The following is a 19,835-nucleotide window of genomic DNA, read 5'->3' as shown; positions in this document are numbered from 1 at the left end:
ATGTGAGTCGAGGGCACACTGAAGCGTAGTGCCTAATTGGTTACTGGATGTGGTGTTTTGCTGAGGTTTGAAATTTGATGGTCCACACCAAATGTTGTTCATTCAACTCTGGTACTATATTCCATATTGAGTGCACATTGGCACAGCAATAAAAATCACTGTTAGGGGTGCGTGTAAAAAAACTCCTATATGCGTTTTAATACAAGGACGGGGTATGACATGCAAATCCCTTTATTACTGATCCCAGCCATAGAGAGATGAAAAGTAAACAAAACCTTATGATGTCACGGGGTATCTATTATAAGCAGCCACATCCACAAACCTTAATCGTTGCTGTTCTTCCCGACAACGCCCTGATGTCAGCATCTTCCTCTTCATTCCATTTGTTATCCTCTATATCTTTGTTTTTTCAGTGGGATCTACTTAGTTTGCAGTCACCTCACAATTTATATTGTTTAGTACTTTATGGGCATTTTATTGGGACATTGCGCACTTGCTGTTGGGATCTAGGGACTCCGTGTCCCAGAAGGTGGAAGGCAGGGGTTGGAGCCAGCCCTGTAAGCGCTATATAGCGCAAGACACTTCACTGCCGGGCACTTGCTGTTGGGATCTAGGGACTCCGTGTCCCAGAAGGGGGAAGAGGCAGGGGGCGGAGCCAGCCCTGTAAGCGCTATATAGCGCGAGACACTTCACTGCCGCGCGGGACGGGCACTTGCTGTTGGGATCTAGGGACTCAGTGTCCCAGAAGGTAGAAGGCAGGGGGCGGAGCCAGCCCTGTAAGTGCTACATGGCGCGAGACAGTTCATCGCCGTGTGGGACATGCCCGGGCCAAGGGCGGGCCCGTTCTTCGCCCGTCATCAACCGACAGAGGCTGGGCTGGGCCACCCCCCCATAATTGTTGTGTGGAGGGTGAGTGTGTGAGTATTTCTATTATTAGTGCCTAAGTTCCCTTCTGAGACACAAGTTATTAATCAAATTTTTACGTGTGACTGCTGCTGACTTTTCCAGTTAGCATCTCTTGTGTTCTCATGAAGATGGGTAGGAAAAGGGGTCAGCAAACTGGAGTCCTGAGTGGTGGTAGAAGGCAGGGAAGCTTAAATACCACACTGGGGGCCATATGTACGAACACATTTTCCCATTGACACAGAATGGGAAAAACCCTTTGCTATATCTGGCCCTGGATTCCTTCCTCGCCAGAGCTGTTGGGGTTGTGACCAAGGAGATTGATCTGGCGGAGAGGAGGCTTTCCTTGGAGATGGATGATTGGCGCCAAGTCTCTGTAGTAAATTATGCATCGGGAGCCCTGGATGAGGAGGTGGTTCATTCTGGGAGAGAACAATGTGCTGCTCCTGAAACCGCCCTACCTGCAGTAATAGGGGCTTTTGGTGGACCTGGGCCTTCGAGGGAAAGTAAGAGTCTCTTGATGGCCTCTCCCCCGGCTTGCCCTGTGGATAATTGTAGCCCTCCCCGAGAAAGAAAAAGGTACAGAAGAAAGCGGGGAATAAAGCGAAATCGTCCCTTTTTGAAAGCTCCATGGGCCTGAAAGATGGCACTGATTCTTGCCAGCCCCCGGGATGCGATATAACCCTCTTACTGTCAAAATTCAAAGAGATGATTGAGGCCAGCTTGAATCCAGTTTTGGCGAAATTATTGGCTATTGAAAAATCAGTCTCCCGGCTATGTGAGCTGGAGAGGTCTAGCCAATGCACAGGCTGCCCCCTGCCCCCAGCTGTTTTAACTAATCAAGTGAGGGGGCATTTCTGCAGGAGGGTGCTTCTGGGGTTTTGGAGAGTGTGACACGGCAACCGGAAAACTTTGTAAACCTTGGGGCACAGGGCTCCTGTGTTGAGTCCGTACTGGCCACACCAATTGTTCAATCGACAGGTGCGAGGGCAGAAACTAGATCTAGTGGTGGCCGGCAATTTGATAGTGGGATTGTGGCAAATGGGTGGGAATTTCGACATAATGGTAGAAATCAAAATCAGCATTTGTTGAAGAAAAGTTCCCCGTTGGTCCGTTTGGAGCTCCCCCCGGCCTGTGCCCCCTATGTGGTGGTGTTGACAAACGTCCCTGCTCTTGCCCCTGGCTCCAGTGAATCCACGGACCAACTGAAAAATAAGACTGGCCATTGGCTGAGCAGAAACTGTGACTTTGCTTGCAAGGACCTTAGGGATATTTTGTTTGTTAGAAGAATTGACTGGGTTGGGCCCCAAGAAAAAGAGGGAAATGGGGACTGCATTATTATAAACTGTAGATATCCCGGCCTGGCCCAACGGCTCCTCTCCACATACAGCATGGCCTCCTCGAGAGTGGGAAAAATTGGCATGGTCCCTTTGGGTTATTTTTATAATCATATGGGGCACGGTGCTAAGTTTTTATCTCAGACTGGTAGGAACCCCACCAAGTCAGTCTACTGCAGCCAACCAGTAGGAGAGTCGATTTCAGACCCTGACTTGGAGGGGGTGGGTTGACGATGTGCTAGGAGACATACAGCGAACCTGGTAGTACCCCCTAATGTTGATATGTCTAGGGTGGTGCAGGATGGAAAGGCTACGCAGTGCTGCCTTATCTCATGGAACGTCGCAGGGTATGACCCTAAGCTATCTGATCAGGCATGGGTTAGGTGTCTCGCTCATTATGATATTATTATGCTTCAAGAAACCTGCTTGGATGGGCAGGCGGCCTGGGATGGATATAAAGGATTTGCAGTTCGGTCTCTTGAAGGCTGCTCTAAAGGCAGTTTGGTTACCCTAATCTGTTTTTCCAAAATAGTGGGTGCATTTGAAATTAACTGTAACCATCAGGGCATATTGCTTGTTTGGGTAATTTTATTCAATGTTCTCTTGGTTAATTTTTATAATGCTGTCTGGGTTGTGGGGTGCCAAATCAGGGTCCTTTTTTCAGTTCTTCAGGTACTGAAGTGTAGAATGGAGGAGGTGGGGCTGCAATTCACTGCTAATGTCGGGAGATTTTAATGCAAAGATAGGATGACGTAGCACAGTGGTAAATCCTTTTGAGTTTGATTGTGAGGATCGCTTAGCTGAAGGTGTACAGGATTCTAGGGGTAGGGTTTTGATTAAGGGACTAAGGAAGATGGGCCTTCTGAATATCTGTGACATTGAAGTGGTGGATATTTATCAGCTCCCAACTTTTGTAGGTAGAGGGTCTGGCTCAACAATTGATTATATCTTTGTGTCCCCACCACTAAAAGATCTGGTGATAGGAGTAGAGGTGCTAGGGAAGCACCTTAGCGATCATAAACCCCTCACAGTCTGCTTTAATTTTCCAGGGGACTTATGTAAACTAGGACGGGGTGGGCCTGCATTAGTGAGGATAAAAGATCAGGACAGGGTGAGTTGGTTGGAAACAGGAAAATATCCAACATGTTGTAGAAAGGGTTGTGGGTGACAGTCTAAATTTGATCATGGGTATACTTCTGGCAGAGACTTCCAGTCCAAAGGAAGTTATGGCTGCGATGCTCAGTGTGAACATAGCTTTTAAAGACTGTCTGTTATCAGCTGTTCAGCCCCCCAGTAAGCATAGGGGTGGGTGGTTTAGTATAGCCTGCTACGATGCTAAGAAAAACTTGAAGAAGGCAAGACCACCCTAGAGCAGTGGTTCCCAACCTTTTGATTTCTGTGGACCCCCACTTTAACATTAATGGACCCCAGGGACCCCCACTGAATCATCATTGGAATCCGGGGACCCCCGTCTGAGTCATTACTGGAAGCTGGGGACCTAATTTGATAATATTTTTTAATTTTCTAGGCTCTCACAGACCCCCTGAGAAGGCTTTGCGGTCCCCCAGGGGTCCCCGGACCACAGGTTGGGAACCACTGCCCTAGAGATATGACCCATGTTAGAGATGTGAGGGTTAAGTATAAAAGTGCTCTGAGGGCCAGAAAGTTAAAACTCAAGGAATTAGCCTGGGAGAAATTGGAGCGTGCAATAGTGCTTAAGAAACCTGGTCTGTTTTGGAAGGTTGTAAACAGTTTTTTTTTAACCATCTGATGGCCTGGACTGCAATATTGGCCATGAGGTCTGGGTGAATCATTTTTGTAGAATTTCTCAGGGAAGGCCTTTAAGAAATAACTGGGATACACAGTTTGATGTGTCTCACAATCTAGCTATTAGGTTCACACTCCATGAGGTCAGGGTAGCGATAGCAACAAGGCTCCAGGCCCGGATTCGATCCACATGGATCTTTACAAATCCTGTCCCCAGTTATGGGCGCCTATTCTGCTAAATGTTCTCAATGCAGCAGTCAGAGTGGGAATTCCCGCCTCCTGGAGATTGGCTTGTATCATTCTGTGGTATAAAAAGGGGGACCGGAATGATCCCAAGTCTTATCGCCCTATTTCCCTTCTTGATTCTTCAGCCAAAATCTTGGGCCGGATTATCTTAAGGTGCATTGAGGCTTGGATGGCTGATAATGACATTTTGAGCCGGGTCTAGTACAGCTTTAGGGAAGGGCTTGGTACCCGGGAACAGCGTTTAAATCTGCTGATGGTGATTGGGAAATATACACAAGCCAGGAAGGGCACCCTTTATCTTGCCTTTATGGATCTCAGTTGTGCCTTTGACAAGGAAAATCGGGCTAAGCCGTGGGAGAGGTTAAACCAGTTATGGATGAATCCTCACATTGTGGAGTTGCTTCACTACCTCTACTTATGAACGAATGCAATTGTGAGGGTGGGGACAAATGGGGAGTGTTCGGATGCTTTCGAGTTAAATAGGGGTGTACGCCAGGGATGTGTACGGGCCCCTACTCTCTTTCTCATATACACAGATGGGTTGTTTGACTACTTAGTGGAACACTGTAGGGATGTTCCCAAAGTTAATGGTAACAGTGTCCCTGTACTGATTTATGCAGATGATGCGGTCCTTATGGCCCGCACTATGAATGGCCTCCGTGAAGCAGTTAGAGCCTATGTTTCTTTTATGTCAGCTCTGGATTTAGAGATTAACTGTAAAAAAAAAAAAAAAAATCACATTTTATGGTCCGTGAAAAACCTCGTAGCAGGGTGGGGGAGCTGAAGATTAAAGAGCAAGCTATTAGCAGGGTTCACGATTTCCCCTATTATGGGGTTATTTTTTATGATAAAGGTGCCTGGAAACCTTGTATTGCCAGAAGAGTAATGCTTTTTTATGCTGCAGTTGGTGCTACATTTGACTTTGCCACTAGGGTAGGAAACAAACCCATTAAGTCTTTGCTTGAAGTTTACAGGCGTAAATGTCTCCCAGTCCTGTTGTATGGTGCTGCGCTTTGGGGGTATATGGACACCCGAGCCCCTGCTGTAGAGGAAAATCGTTTCTGCAGAAGGATACTGGGAGCAGGCCAAAACTCCTCTGGTTTCTGCCTTCACTTGGAATTAGCTCTTGCGTTTGTACAAGATACCATCCAGCTTGCTCCCCTCTTGTTATGGATCTCTATTTGGACTAATGAGTGGGCCTCTTTTAATAGAGAGATTTTGCAGGATTGCTTGGCTTGTGACCACGTGAAGGATATTTCCTGGCTGGTGTATATAAGAAAGGTGGCCTATGAATTTGACATGTTTGAGGCTCCCGAGGGTCTGACCAGCCGTGATAAAAATTGGGCAAAGATAAATTTTCTGAGAATCCTGGGGGCTAAAAGAGAGGTGGAGGTTTTTGTGAAAAAATGTGTTAGGGATTTTATTATGCTAAAGATGGGGGTGGGCTCGGAGCCCTATCTTTTAGAGATAAGAGATGTGAGGGAAAGGACTCACATTACGCAATTTCGCCTTGGGGTTATCAGAACTAATTTATGCTTCCCGCTAGGTCAGTATGATGAAAAATCTATTAGACTTTGCCCTTGTGATGGTGTGTCTGCCTCATTTTACATTGTTTTGTTTTTTTTATGCACCTTTTAGGCATTGTTTTTTATTCCCCCTGCTGAGGCCTATGGGTTTTGTGCAATATCGCCCTGCCTTTTTGTGGCTGCGAATGACTTCTGATGCATTGGTGTGGCGGGGGCTGGGATCTTTTCTGAAGGGAGCTATCACTTGGCGCAGTAATTTAGAACATTTCTAAAAATGGTTTTTATAACTAACTTTTAACCTGATTGATGTGTTATCTTTTTAATTAATTTTGGACTTACATTTTTATACATTGATTTAATGTAAATTGGTCTTATGTATTGTATTGCTATTTGTTTTTATGGTTGATTATTCTCATACCGAATAAAGTGTTTTACGATTGTCTTTGTAGCATAATGTATACATTTCCATTTTGCATGAGAATGTTGGTATAGTACATAATCTGCCTTCTGTACTGAAGAAGCCAAGTTTTTCTGACTCAACTTCGGAGGATTTTCTCCAGAAGTATTCCAACTCATTTCCTTTCTTGCTGCCTAAATCCTTGCTTTCATAGGAGCATATACGCAATAATTTTGCAGCCCCTTCAAAATATCTAATGTTCTTCACTTTACAGGTTTTTTATTTAAAGAGTTACCAAACTCTCTCTTTCCAGGGAACATTTTTAAAAATGTATTCTGCATGTATATATTGGAACTTGCAAAGAGTTTTCTTTATTTTTTCCTGTTGGTTGCCTGTTTTTGTCCTATCCACACATCCTTTATTTTTGCTGTTTTCCACCTAATTGTTTTTTATTTAGTTCTTAATGTTCCCTTCTGCACTGCATTTCTGGCATGCTTTCACCCATCTTCTACATTGTGTTAGCTGATTTGAGCCCAATTTCGTTGCACGGGCCAGTGTCATTTCCTTTCCCCTTTGTCTGCCCTCTTCTTGGTGCCTTTTTTACTTGCGTTGCTGCTGTTCTTGCCCAGTGCTGTGGTTACCTAGACTGTTTTGCAGCAGGGCTTCTGTTACATCATAGTTTTGTGAAGGAACTCTCCAATCCGAAAGCCAACTCCAACGACATCCCGCCCTCCCAGAAACTCTGCGACGACCTCTCCACCTTCTTCCACCAGAAAATCACCACCATCCACGACAGCTTCATCACCGGTCCACCGCCAGACCCCACCCCCGACGTCTCCTCCCGCGACTGCCGCCTCACTGCCTGGACCCACGTGGACGAGGCAGAAACCATAGCAACCATGAACACCATCCACTCAGGCTCCCCCACGGACCCCTGCCCCCACCATGTTTTCAACTCAGCAAACGCCACCATCGCCCCCGAACTCCGCAAGATCATCAACCTCTCCTTCACCTCTGCCACCTTCCCGGACAGCTGGAAACACGCAGAAATCCAACCCCTCCTCAAAAAACCCAAGGCTGACCCCAACGACCTCAAAAACTTCCATCCGATCTCTCCTCCCTTTTCCAGCGAAAGTCATCGAGAAGATCGTGAACACTCAGCTCACCCACTTCCTCGAAGACAATTCCATCCTGGACCCCTCACAATCCGGATTCAGACGAAACCACAGCACTGAGACCGCCCTCCTCGCCGCCACAGATGACATCAGACATCAAATGGACAACGGCGAAACCTCAGCCCTCATCCTCCTCGACCTATCAGCCGCTTTTGACACCGTCTGCCACCGCACCCTACTGACCCGCCTCCAGGAAGCCGGCATCCAAGATATAGCCCTCCACTGGATCTCATCCTTCCTCTCCGACAGAACGCAGAGAGTCCGTCTCTCCCCTTTCCGCTCCAAAGCCACCAACCTCATCTGCGGCGTCCCCCAAGGATCCTCCCTCAGCCCCACGTTGTTCAACATCTACATGGCCCCCCTCGCTCAACTGGCCCGCCAACATCATCTCAGCATCATCTCCTACGCCGACGATACCCAGCTCGTCCTCTCCCTGACCAAAGACCCGCTCACCGCCAAAACAAACCTCCACGAGGGACTAAAATCTATCGCCGATTGGATAAACAACAGTCGCCTGAAACTCAACTCCGACAAGACGGAAGTCCTCATCCTCGGACGCACTCCCTCGGCCTGGAACGACTCATGGTGGCCCTCCGTCCTCGGACCCCCACCCACCCCTGCCAGCCACGCAAGAAACCTCGGCTTCATCCTGGACTCCGCCCTCACCATGTCCAAACAGGTCAGCGCCGTCTCCTCCTCCTGTTTCAACACCCTCCGAATGCTCCGCAGAATTTTTCAAGTGGATTCCAACAGAAACCAGAAAGACGGTGACCCAGGCCCTCGTCAGCAGCAGACTTGACTACGGCAACGCACTCTACACAGGCATCCCAACCAAAGACATCAAACGCCTCCAACGTATCCAAAATGCCTCCGCCCGACTGATCCTCAACATACCACGCCGAAGTCACATCTCCCCTCACCTAAAGGAACTCCACTGGCTCCCGGTAGACAAGAGGATCACCTTCAAACTCCTGACCCACGCTCACAAGGCACTTCACAACACCGGACCCTCCTACCTCAACACCAGACTTCACTTCTACACCCCAACACGTCAACTCCGATCCGCCAACCTCGCCCTCGTACCCCGAATCCAGCGCAAGACATCCGGCGGCAGATCCTTCTCCTTCCTTGCCGACAAGACCTGGAACTCTCTCCCCACATCCCTTCGCCAGACCCAGGACCTCCTCGCATTCAGAAGGCTCCTCAAGACCTGGCTCTTCGACCGATAAACCAGCAGCGCTCCCCTCCCTCCCCCCCCCCCCCCTCTCAGCGCCTCGAAACCCTGACGGGTACATAGCGCGCTTTATAAATACTATGATTGATTGATTGATTGATAGTTTGGCAGCGCTATTAGATACACAGAATACCAACTCATTTGCAGCCCAGAGGATTTGCTATGTCACATTTCTACACCTTTGTGACACATGCACATTGCCAAGGTTACTCAAATTGCTTTGTAGCAATGGCTATTTCACACATTTGCAAGTCCATTCGCCATGCACGAATCCACAGTACTTGCCGAACCTTTTTGGGTATCCTTAGTTACTGAAAAAATACTGTCTGACGTTAAACTACTTAAGTCAACAAATGATGTCACAGTTATTCATTCATAGAATTTGCCAGCATTATTGCCATGCTGTTAAACAAATCACATTACAACCCTTCACGTTCCATGCAACACCCTTAATATGTTTGTGAAAATGATGCTTGCTGATGTTGTCGGCATCTGTAGAAATAGAATAGGCCTCCCCTAAAAAGTTTCCTTTTTTACTTTCTTAGTTAGGTCATAAAAAAATATACTAGGGGTCGGATTCTCCCCACATTGCTTTTTTTAACTGTAGAATCATTTAGGTAGATAATTTCTTGACTTTGTTGGACATGCCTTAATATGTTTCTCTCAAAGTAACTATATTAAGTGCTTATGGATTTGAGAAGGGATAGTAAATAAACTGAAATTGAGACATTGTGATAAATGCCTAACCTGATAAATGCTAGACAGAAACAGGCTAGCAAAGGCCTACACTGACATGGCATCTAACATCTTAGAGGGCAGTCACATAGAATGAACTCCTTCCCTTTGAGGCAGAAGAGGCATTGTTGGAGGCCCTTAAATGTATCAAGTTGTTCCACTTGCTGGCATATTTGATAAAAGAGCAAAAGAGGGGAGGTGGCTAGACAAAGATGTGTTGTTGAGTTGGTATTGCTAAAAAAAATAATGCTACGTCTATTTAATGGAGCTTGAGTTGGAGCAATCTGCAAGTGCCTTAATTGAAGTGAAGCCAAAGCAGAGGGCTACTATTTTCTCAAAGCAAACTAAGTCTTAATTTTTAGGTCCTGCATAGGCAGCACATGCGCAGTTTATTTGAGACATGCTGTATCTACTCTGTAGGCTTACAGCCTGCCCATCACTTCTAATTTGTTGCTTTGCATGTCCTTCACAAAGGATTGCTTCCCTGTGGTCACTGTTTGTAAGTGAGAGGTGACTGAAAACGTCCACTTTCACACTGAGGGAGCCAGTGTGGGGTCCCCACTGGGGGAAAACAGATGGTTCCCGACCTCACACTGCACTGTCTGTTATTATGATGAACATTGGTCGCGTGGTCATACAAACTTAACCAGCACTCCCTAAGGAGAAAGGTAGGCATGCCTTCTTGGGAAGGTAGACCGCGTGCTGCTCTAGCACCTTTCTGTGCAGGTGCTGTTCTGACGCAGATCAAAAGGTCCAGTGCCCTCATGTGACCCGGACGGTCACCTTAGTCCAGTGACTAGGTGCCCATGAACAATGTACTCTGCACCTGTAGAGGGGCTGACAGGATGACCCAGCAAAAAGGTTTGAGGGGGTCATCCAACAGTGTAGATCCAGATGAACAGAATGCAAAATTTGTGCTTAAACCTCAAGACTGTCCTGATTCTACAGTAGGCTGATATCCTTCTAGTCCACCCGGACAGCCCTCCTCCCACCCCAGATAAGGCATAACCCATAAGAATTTGGTGGATGACCCAATTTTCCATGAAGAATCTTTTTTAATTTGGTTGACACATGAGAGCTCCCACTGGTAGACAGTGGCTTAAAAATTGGTTGGAGGGCAGGGAACGAGAGAGCAGTAGATGTAACTGAGCCAGCAGGAGATGACGGGTGAGTAGAGAAGCTGCTGTTGCTGGTTATGGTGCCCTCTAGATCACCCGTCTCAAAAAGAACGATACATTTTTTGGAGCATCCGGATTGGCTGAAAAATGACTCTTGTTTCTGCCAAGACAGTTGTCCACTGAACAGACTCAAAACTTCTAATACTCTTGGTGGAACTGCCTTGCCATGAAGACTAGGCAAAGTAAGCACCCATTAGGCACACAGCCTTCACAGAAGAGAGGGGGAGGGCTGGCAGAAGCAAAGGATTTTGTTCAACAGAATCCAGTATTTTAGACTGTCTGGAGGACCCTTGGAAAGGCATATGGGTTCAATTTTGATTTTTTCAGTCAAGGATGCAAAATGCCGATCTTGTCACAAAGTAGGCCTCTGTGCTGTTTGTTCATTTTCCGCGGACTGCTGGTCCAAAGATGTTTTTTCATCAAACATCAAGGGCTGCCTTTATAAATACCTCCTTGGAAGGTGGTAGAGATCTAGAAAGTGTAGGGGAAGGCTGTAAGATGTGTGTCAAAATTTAAAATTTGCTAAGAATAGACGCCAGCGTATTGGCAACCGCATTACATTTTCCAGTATTGTTATATTCAGCGGGCAGGCTGAAGCATCCAGCCTCGGCCTAGTGATGCTGGAGAGAAGGTTTCCGTATCCTGTCTGGCACCTGGAGGACTTTGACAAGGCGAGAAATCGGTGCAGTGATGTATCCATCAGAACAGCTTAATAGCGAGAGAACATGCGTGGAATCCATCTTATGTAGGGAACTGTGATTTGATTTTAAGGAAGATGGGGGCAGAGTGATTCCTGCATCTAAGGTGATTTTGGCATTTGGTAGGTGGAAGGCACCTGCAGTGGGCTGATTGAGGTGTAATCCAGTTTAAGTCCTTTACAATCCCTAATCAAGAGGCCTCTACACACGTTTTTATTTGATCTTGTGCACAACTTCCTTCAACCGCAGCCGTTTGCTGCCACCTCCCTTCACTTACAAGTATTGCAAAAGAAAAAAACAAAAGCCTTTTCATTTTCACCATCTTAAATAATTTTATTTTTTCCTGGGAAGGTTAGATTTATATTCTTTATCTCAAAATTCACCCCATCCCTGACACAGCATTTATGGCTTCGGGTAAGAAAAGGGGAGGAAACAAAGTCAGTGCAGTAATTAAAAACATAAAAAAAGAAATCCCTGACATTTTGAACATTGCGCAGAAGGATGATGTATGATACCTACACCACAAGGAGTCGCTTCCTGCAGAAACATGAGGTCCAGTGGAAACGGACGGCGATGGATGACAACAGAACGAGGAAGTATGGCACAACATGGAAAGTGACTCTCGGCCTCTTCCCCTCAAAACATGTCGGATACCGAGGAAGCCCAGATTCTGCAAGTTTGTCGTTTTGTATGTGATGAGCCTTGGATAATTCAGAGCCTCAGTCTTCAATGTAGTAACTCAGTGATGAGTGAAGCCATAAAAACAGACTGCATCAGCCTTCCTCTCCTTGCTTTCTACATGGTCTTCGGAAAGATGCCCTCCGGTCTCTCAACAGCACTCATCTCTCGGACTGGGATGTCTCCAGGCCCCTTGGAAACAGAGTTCGGTTCAAAGAAATGGAAGGAGGCGGACAGATGCGGCTACTGCTGCTTCGGCCGGACTGACAGCCTCTGCACAGACTTGTAAAGAAGACCAAAATTCTAAACAGGATGAGAAGAAAAGACAATCACTTTTGTGCACTTCTCTTTTAGCGGGTCTAGTTCCAACTTTTATTGCAGATGGACCGGTTATACTTTATTCCACCAGCTTGACCTAAAATTTAAATCAAAGAGAGGGGAAGGAGTGTGGCGGACGCGCCTGCGAAAAAGGGAAAAGAGAACTCACAAGCTACTTTTTACCAGTTATAAGTCTCAAAACACAGCTCTATGCCCACAACATTTGCACTCATTGGCTTTCTTGCTGAATCTACTGACTTTTTGAATCGACTTACTTTTTCTCATTCCAACTCACCAAATCCTCCAAAGAGCACTCCGGGAATGAGAAGTTTCCTCAAACTCGTTTATTACCAGATGTTCATTCACACAGTTCAGTGCACATCACAAGTATTTTATAAAACCCCATAAGATGGCCTCAGAAAGCCAGCGTTGTTCACCACCTTCAGAAGATCAAACTCCTGCACAATTCATGTAGCCAGGCATCCGGCAGAATATTCATCTTCATTCACAAGACATCCCATGAACTCTGTCTACATGGTTCAGTATTCTGCACAAATATTACATCTCTTCCCCTTCTCCTGGCATACTGCAGAAATATAAACCACCTTCACAGGCCCAGCATCCACTGCAAGCTTTAAATCTTTTTCAAGAAGACTGGCGTGGGGCACAAAGATTTAACTCCCAAGGAGATAGTGGACGCGTACAGTAAACACAGAAGCCGCCTGCATGGCGTGCGCTTTAACATGGTCTAGCTTGCAGCACACCGGTTACATCACGTTACCCCAGAGGCTACTGGAGGCATCTTAGTACAGACAAAACCGCTGTCCAAGTGTCCGAACCCAGGCCATTGAGGGTGTCAGAAACTGGAAAGCAGATCTAAACGGGTACTTCATGCATGTTGTGATACCAGCAACCCATGCAGCATTGCAATTCCAGTAGAGATGGGGAATCACTCACTCCATCTTGGCTGTAAGGAAATATCTCGTAGAAACTGAAGCAAATAACCTGGGTCTCCAGTGCTGGTGACTCACAGAAAAGGGAGATGCTCTTCACTTTGAACGTATAATTTGCCCGACTGCTAGATTTGCTACTAATGGAGAATGTATTCCCCCAACATTTGGGTTAATTTCATAGGTACATATACAATTACTTCAGGTCTGCAACATGTGCCCGGTGTGAGAGCAGCAGGCAAGCCCCTGCCTCTAAGCGGAAGCTAACAATGTACCTCCTCCAGGAAGGATGGATGGATGGATGGATGACGCAAGACCTGCTGAGGGAATGGATTCTTGTATACCTTAGATCAGAGCTGCTTTTTTATTGGCTGGCCGTGCGTGAATACGACTGAGTGGAACTATCTCGTGTTTGAGAATCAACTTACTAGAGAGACGGGAGCAGAGCGGTGGCTTCAGGTTCGAGTCATGGTGCATTCCTGCAATCCTCTATCATGCCAAGAGCACAGGAATTATTCATGTTAGTCTAAAGTTATCCAGGCTAACGGAAGGAACAGGAACCAGTTGCTTCAACCTTCCGATAGCACACGAGGCAGAGGGCAATACCGCATACAAAAGTCTCTATTTTCATTCGGCTTCCACCCAAATAAAGAGGACATACCACCCGGGAGTTAGTTCAAAGGGGAGGCCTCACCATAAGTCCATAACAGGGGGAAAAAGCTTTCCCTTTCAACACATGCAGGGTCCATGCATACTAGTGATGTTGGGGGTGGTGAAACTCACAGCACAAAGGCACATTTGCAGCTTTGTACACTTGGGCATTTGGAAAATGTGAAAAATAGTAACGAAATGGTTACTTACCATTATGTGGTGTTATGTAGCTTGAAGAATTTTCTGGATTCACATGGTGCGCATTATTCCGGCATATAGTGGTTGGTTCCAGAATGGTCTTATTTAATTTCTTTTTGTTGTCTGCGTCGTCAGCCACCATTTGGTAGCAAGTTTGTCTTTATTTTTTTGCTTTTCCTCCCCATCTGTCTTGTTTCCCATTTCTGAGGAGGTGGGTGTGTCACATTTGAATCCAGAAATTTCTTAAAGCTACTCCTACTGGTAAGTAACCATTTTGTTTTACAGCATGAATCCTTTTCTAGATTTACACCCTGTGCATTAAATTATGTGGCAGTATCCCCTTCTTTAGGTTGGTTGGGATGAAATGAAGAAGAACTTGCAAACAGGTGCTGTAGTTCTTTTTGTCTCACTTGAGCTTCTTTGTTCAGTAGTAATGTTTGGCAAATGTGTGAGGAGAGGCCCATGTCGCTGCTGTGCAGACTGTGTCTATGGGCACACTGCTAAGAATGCTAGAGTTGCACCCTTCTATCTTGTGTGAGCCTTCGGGCGTGATGAAGTGTCTTTTACGCTGTTAAGTAGCACGAGTAACATTTATACTGTTTCCATAATCCATCATGCAATTGTTCCCTTTATAAATAGGAGATCCCTTGGTTGATTTTACGCAGGAGACAAACAATTGGTTTCATTTGCAAAACTGATTAGTTTCTTGCAAGTAGTATATTAAAGTTCTCCTTCCGTCCAGGGTATGCAGTGCTTTTTCCATTTATATGTGTGGGTTTTTGAAAAACACTGGTAGCTGAATGGTTTTGTTGATGTGAAAATTACTCACTACTTTGGGTAAGAACTGAGGGTTTGTTCTGAGAGCCACTTTGTCTTTATGTATTTGCATGTATGCTTCCTGTATTGTAAATGCTTGAAGTTCGCTCACTCTCCATAGTGATGCGATTGCAATTAAAAAGGTTGCTTTAAGTTTAACATATTGGAGCTGACTTCTTGTGTTTTATGGAAAAACCTAGGTGTTCTAAGGGTGTGATCACTGGCCCTTTGGTATTGCTGTTTCGTCTTTGCTTTACGAGCTAGTTGTCTAGGTATGGATAGACGTGTATTCCCTTCCTTCTAAGAAAAGCTGCGACTGCTGCAAAGTACATACCATTCATTGGTGCTGACTTTATACCCAGTGGAAAAAACTTTGAACCAATGGTGTACTTTCTCTATTACGAATCAAAGGTACCGTTCGTGTGCTTGCTTAGTGGCATGTATAGGTATGCATCCTTTAGGTCTATTTTTGCCACAGTCCCCTTTTTGTGGGAGTCTGATTACTTCTTGTATTGTTATTTTGAAATACTGTGTGCGGATGAGCCTGTTTATGAGATTCATAATTGGTCTTAAGGTGAGGTTTTTTTTTTGGAACCAAGAAATATGGTGAGTAGTTCTTTGTTTAATTAATTTATTGGTACCCTTTCTATTGCTTGCTTTTGAAGGACTGGTTTGTTGATAATCGATGCATGAACTTTCTGTTTAAAACCTGATATTAAGAAGCAGGTGAGTCACCTTAATGTTGTGCCTGTACACATCTGCCTGTTGGCAGTGTCTGTTGCCTCTAAGGCTGACTTCAAACAAGTATTGGCAATGTTTTTGCCTTCTTGGATTATTGCCTTGGCTCTGTCTTCCTCTGGGAGTTTTTTCATGAGTTCCTCAATATCGTCCCATTGCTGGTGACTGTACCTGTTAAGGAGGATGTTGGAATTAGCAATTCACCATTGCGCTGTTGCCTTTCTCGCCATTTTCCTCCCCGACCTTTTCTAGTCACTTGCTCTCCCTTTCTGGTGGTGGGGGAGCTGCTGAGATGTGTGCATTCCTTCTCTTACTAGCAGTTACGACAATGATGGAATTTGTTGGTGTGTTGCCCTGGATGTATTTAGGGGGGGGGGGGGGAGAGAGAGAGTAACTGCCTTGGCAGTGGCAGGTTCCTGAAATGCCTCTTTGCCCTGATCCAGTATGGTGGGCAGCACTGGTAGATACAGGTTCCCCTTATTGGCTGATCTCAAGGTCTCCAGGAGGAAACAGGAATCTCTGCATACCTTTCTATGGCCCTTCTGACCAGACTGTCTTACAATGTGATGGCATCGGGTGGAGATGGCCTCCAGGGATAGGCATCTACCTCTTCTTCTTGGCTCTTCGTGTCGAGGCCGTTCCATGACTCCTCCTTGAAGCGTCCTCCCCTCTGTGGTCATAAAATGCTTCTTTGGCTTCCTCTTCATGCGGTTTCAGTGTCACTGCGACTGCCAATGCCACTTCCTCCTCTTTGGTGTCAAAAACCATGGAAGGTTGACTTGGAATTCCTTTAATGCGTCAAAATCCTTCTTGCGTAGAAAGAGCGAGGCCGTTTCTGGCTCTAGCCTTTGTTTTTACATTTCCACTTCTTGTGCCTTTTCCATCTCCAGCGTTGAGGATGGCTTCTTGTTTGGTGTTGGCAGCTCTTCCGGAGAAGGTCTTGCTTTTTCCTTCGGTGCCTCTCTACCCATTGCGCTTTTCCACACCTTCCCTTCATCACTATCCAGTGGTGGGGAGCCGTGGGCTTCTTTTGTTCGCGTTTTCATAGACGTCGAGGCTGCCTTGTGTGGCTTTTTCTCCGAGGTCTTTGCCTCTGAGCCTTTCAGCAGTCTTCTTACTATTTCTGACTTTTATTCCGCATCCTTCACCGCCTGCTTTCTTTCAGCGTCTCCTTCGAGGATTTCAACATCTGATCTTCCATGAGCTGACTCCACCTCCTCGATGTTCTCGTTATAGTCGCTGGATCATCCCATATCTTTGAGTGACATCTGTGGTTTTTGGCTGCTGGTCATGGTCAAATAATGTTCCAGCCTCTGTTTTCGGGGTATCTTGCGGGTCCTTTGGCATGAACACAGCACAGGTTTCACAGTCCTCGTGCCAGTGGCCTTTAGGTAGGCAGAGGTTGCAGACTTTGTGGGGGATCTCTATGTGCCAACTTGTGGTGGCAGTTTCAGCAAAATTTAAAGGAGGTTATTTTCCATGACCCCTACCATGTCTTATTCTCCAAGAGCGTGCGGACTCCAGTGGGGTTCCCCGTCAAAAGGGAGAGTGAAGGGTCCCCTTTTCTCTCATGGGTTTCTTCTTCATCTTGTTCGATGATTTGGTGTTTTCCTGTAATTCTTCGCAGCAGCTCCTCCTTTGCTTTCAGATCCAGCGATGGAAAAAAGAATTAAAAAAAGGCCACAGGAACATCTGGGGCACCATCTGACATCACTCAACGGACAGACTTACCACCAAATGGTGGTAGACGACACTTGTCTCCTCCCCCACCCCCCGAAAAATAAATAAATAAAATAACGAAGAAAAACAGACAATTCCTCACCCGACCACTAGATGGTGGAATAATACACAGCATGTGAATCCAGAAAGATTCATGCTGCAAACCCTCAATTTTTGCTGTTAGTGGAACCTGTGGGCTCTTTAAGTTCTTAAGGACAGCAGGAGCTCCTAGCCACAAGTGTTGTCACAGCATTGAGCACAGAAAAGCTAATTCTTGTGGTGGCGAGATGTTTTAACCTGCACTGTTGACACCGTAGAAAACTCACAGGCAGTTTTGAAGGGCCTACCACACTTTACGTACAGACAAGAGGATCTAGGGGGCACACTGAAGGCACGCAAGCTCACCACTATGTTTTGCAGCACAGTTTCTTATGTTGTGGCTCAGAGTACAGATCCCAGGCAAGGGGTACTAGTCCTTCCTTTTCCAAGTAGCTGAGCTAGAATCTCCTGCACACAGTTTGTCTACAGAGGTCCCTTCAGTATTTCTTTCCACAGGAAGAGCCCCACTCACAGCCGTTCTTCAGCGACTGGACTCCTTTGACTCCAGGGTATGCCCCCTAATCTGGATGGGACAATGGCTGTGAAGGACACCAGCTCTAGATCACCAAGGTCTTTCACCAGCACCCTCTAGGGTGCTATCTAGGCTCTGGTCACCAAAGAATTCCAGGACCCCATATTTATACTCCGTTTACAGACCATGTTTTATGGATTCCACCAGACCAGTTCTTTAACTGGTTTCAGGCAATTAAGTTAAGACCACAATTAATGTTTAGTGTCAGCAGAAAGATTAGGAGGAGTTCACTGTCTGGAGAACACTCCTTTATTTGTGCAAGTCTTTTTATGTGCAGAGTTCTTCGCCCCAAATGCGGAATCTCCAGAGTCATAAATTAGTAAAATTAAATTTGTAGTTTATGAATATAAAAAAAGTCAACTTTTGAATATAAAAAAGTCAACTTACACAAAAGTGTATGTTTACCTTTATGGATCATGCCCAAAGTTTTGTATATCATTAACTTAAAAGGAAACGTATGTCAATGTTTTATTCCGTGAAAATGACCATTAAAAAAAAATCAAAATTAAAAATTAAAATAAATGCCCCATTAGTCTACTTGAGGAAAGCTAATGGCTTCCAAAAGAGGTCTAAGGGTTCATACTCTCCCTCACCTGGACTGCAAGGTAGGTTACACCCAGATATGCAGCTATGCAGAGAGCCAGAAGAAGATCAAAGACTGCAGGTTTCACTCTGGAGGGAAAAAAACAAAATAATCAACTGATTCTGCTGAAGACAGAAAAACTGTAAAGATAAAGAATGTCCATAAAATATGAAATTAGGCAAAATTAAGAGACTGAGGTTCAGGACTTTAAAAGAACCCACTACTGAAATTCATTAAAAAAAAATATCAAAAAGGTAAAGAACTTACCTGTAGGCGTTCATTGTCTGCTTCAGCTGGTCGTAGAAGACAAACTCTGGATCCCTGAAAGAGAGAATCAGGCTCTGAAGAACTTGTCCCAACAGTGGTACACCACCCACCTCTTCCTTCCTCTCTTCACCCATGCCAAGCAAATTTAATTGCCATGGCATGCTGTTCATCAAGGAATGCTGCGCTTTCTAACATAATGTGCTGACAGACTTTGTTGCTAGTAGGTCCTTGTAAACAATAAGGGAAATGCTTGCATGAAAAGGTTCACCCAGTCCGTGGTATTCCACACTGGACAATCATCGAAGAACCATAGATTAGCATTTGCTATTTGGGCTATTAAGATATTTTTTTAGCTTTTTGCTGGGGTGCACCACCAAAAGGTTCTAGATCAGCTGGACCTGCATGAAAGGATGCATCACTCCACATATGTATACCTGATCTTCACTGGTACCAGACGGCCGTTATCTTTTGGCAAAGGATGCAAGAGCACTGCAAGAATGAACTCTGGAACATACTGGGTATGCAGAGAATTGCAAAGTAAGTCCAGCAGCAGCCAAAGGGCTGCGCTATGCACAGTGTTGCACCCGTCCAAAAGCAGGACCTATGGCTGACCCTGGGCTGTCGACTGTCCAAAATCTATGCTTTGAATTGGAAGACAAGATATTTGAGGCCCACTTGCTGTTCAGCAACTTCTCTTATGCCAAGTAGCACCTTGCGTGTGGCAAACCGGATACATTTCACTCCTCTCTCCTGAGTAGGGGAGAGTGGGTTGGTTCTCGAACAAATATGGTCTATCTCACAGGCTCAGGTGGTCTTTGCCAGGGTGGATTTCCCGAGAGGATTAGATGGACAAATAAACCTTCAATAGGGTGCAAAAAATGTCAACACTAAATACCAATACTAAACTTGATATTTGTGAGCTAAAGTGGTATTTGGCATATAAGGACATCACAGATAAAAAATGTAAAACCTACATACAGTTCTTTTTAGGAATGGTCAGTGATAAAGACATGCCGATGGGATGCAGATGGTGCATACCCCACTTAGAAAATGGCATTTTAAAAAATCCTCTAGATAAAGCACAGGTTGG

At 45.6% G+C, this 19,835-nt stretch overlaps 1 protein-coding gene across 1 annotated transcript in view; it reads right to left on the bottom strand.

Annotated features, from left to right (window-relative positions):
* Positions 1 to 11,502: 11,502 nt before the first annotated feature.
* Positions 11,503 to 19,835, bottom strand: part of NCLN (nicalin) — a 35,305-nt gene continuing 26,972 nt past the window's right edge. Inside the window, exons 13-15 of the mRNA XM_069216517.1 lie at positions 18,746 to 18,799; positions 18,489 to 18,567; positions 11,503 to 12,177 (exon numbers count right to left, since the gene is read on the bottom strand). Coding sequence (XP_069072618.1) covers positions 12,118 to 12,177; positions 18,489 to 18,567; positions 18,746 to 18,799 — 193 coding nt within the window. The 3' untranslated portion in view covers positions 11,503 to 12,117. The remainder of the gene's footprint in view (positions 12,178 to 18,488; positions 18,568 to 18,745; positions 18,800 to 19,835) is intronic.

The sequence above is a fragment of the Pleurodeles waltl genome, chromosome 12 (genome assembly GCF_031143425.1).
Source record: "Pleurodeles waltl isolate 20211129_DDA chromosome 12, aPleWal1.hap1.20221129, whole genome shotgun sequence".
Lineage (NCBI taxonomy): Eukaryota > Metazoa > Chordata > Amphibia > Caudata > Salamandridae > Pleurodeles > Pleurodeles waltl.
The sequence above is the reverse complement of the archived record's forward strand: the minus strand, read 5'-3'. Positions and strand labels throughout refer to the sequence as shown.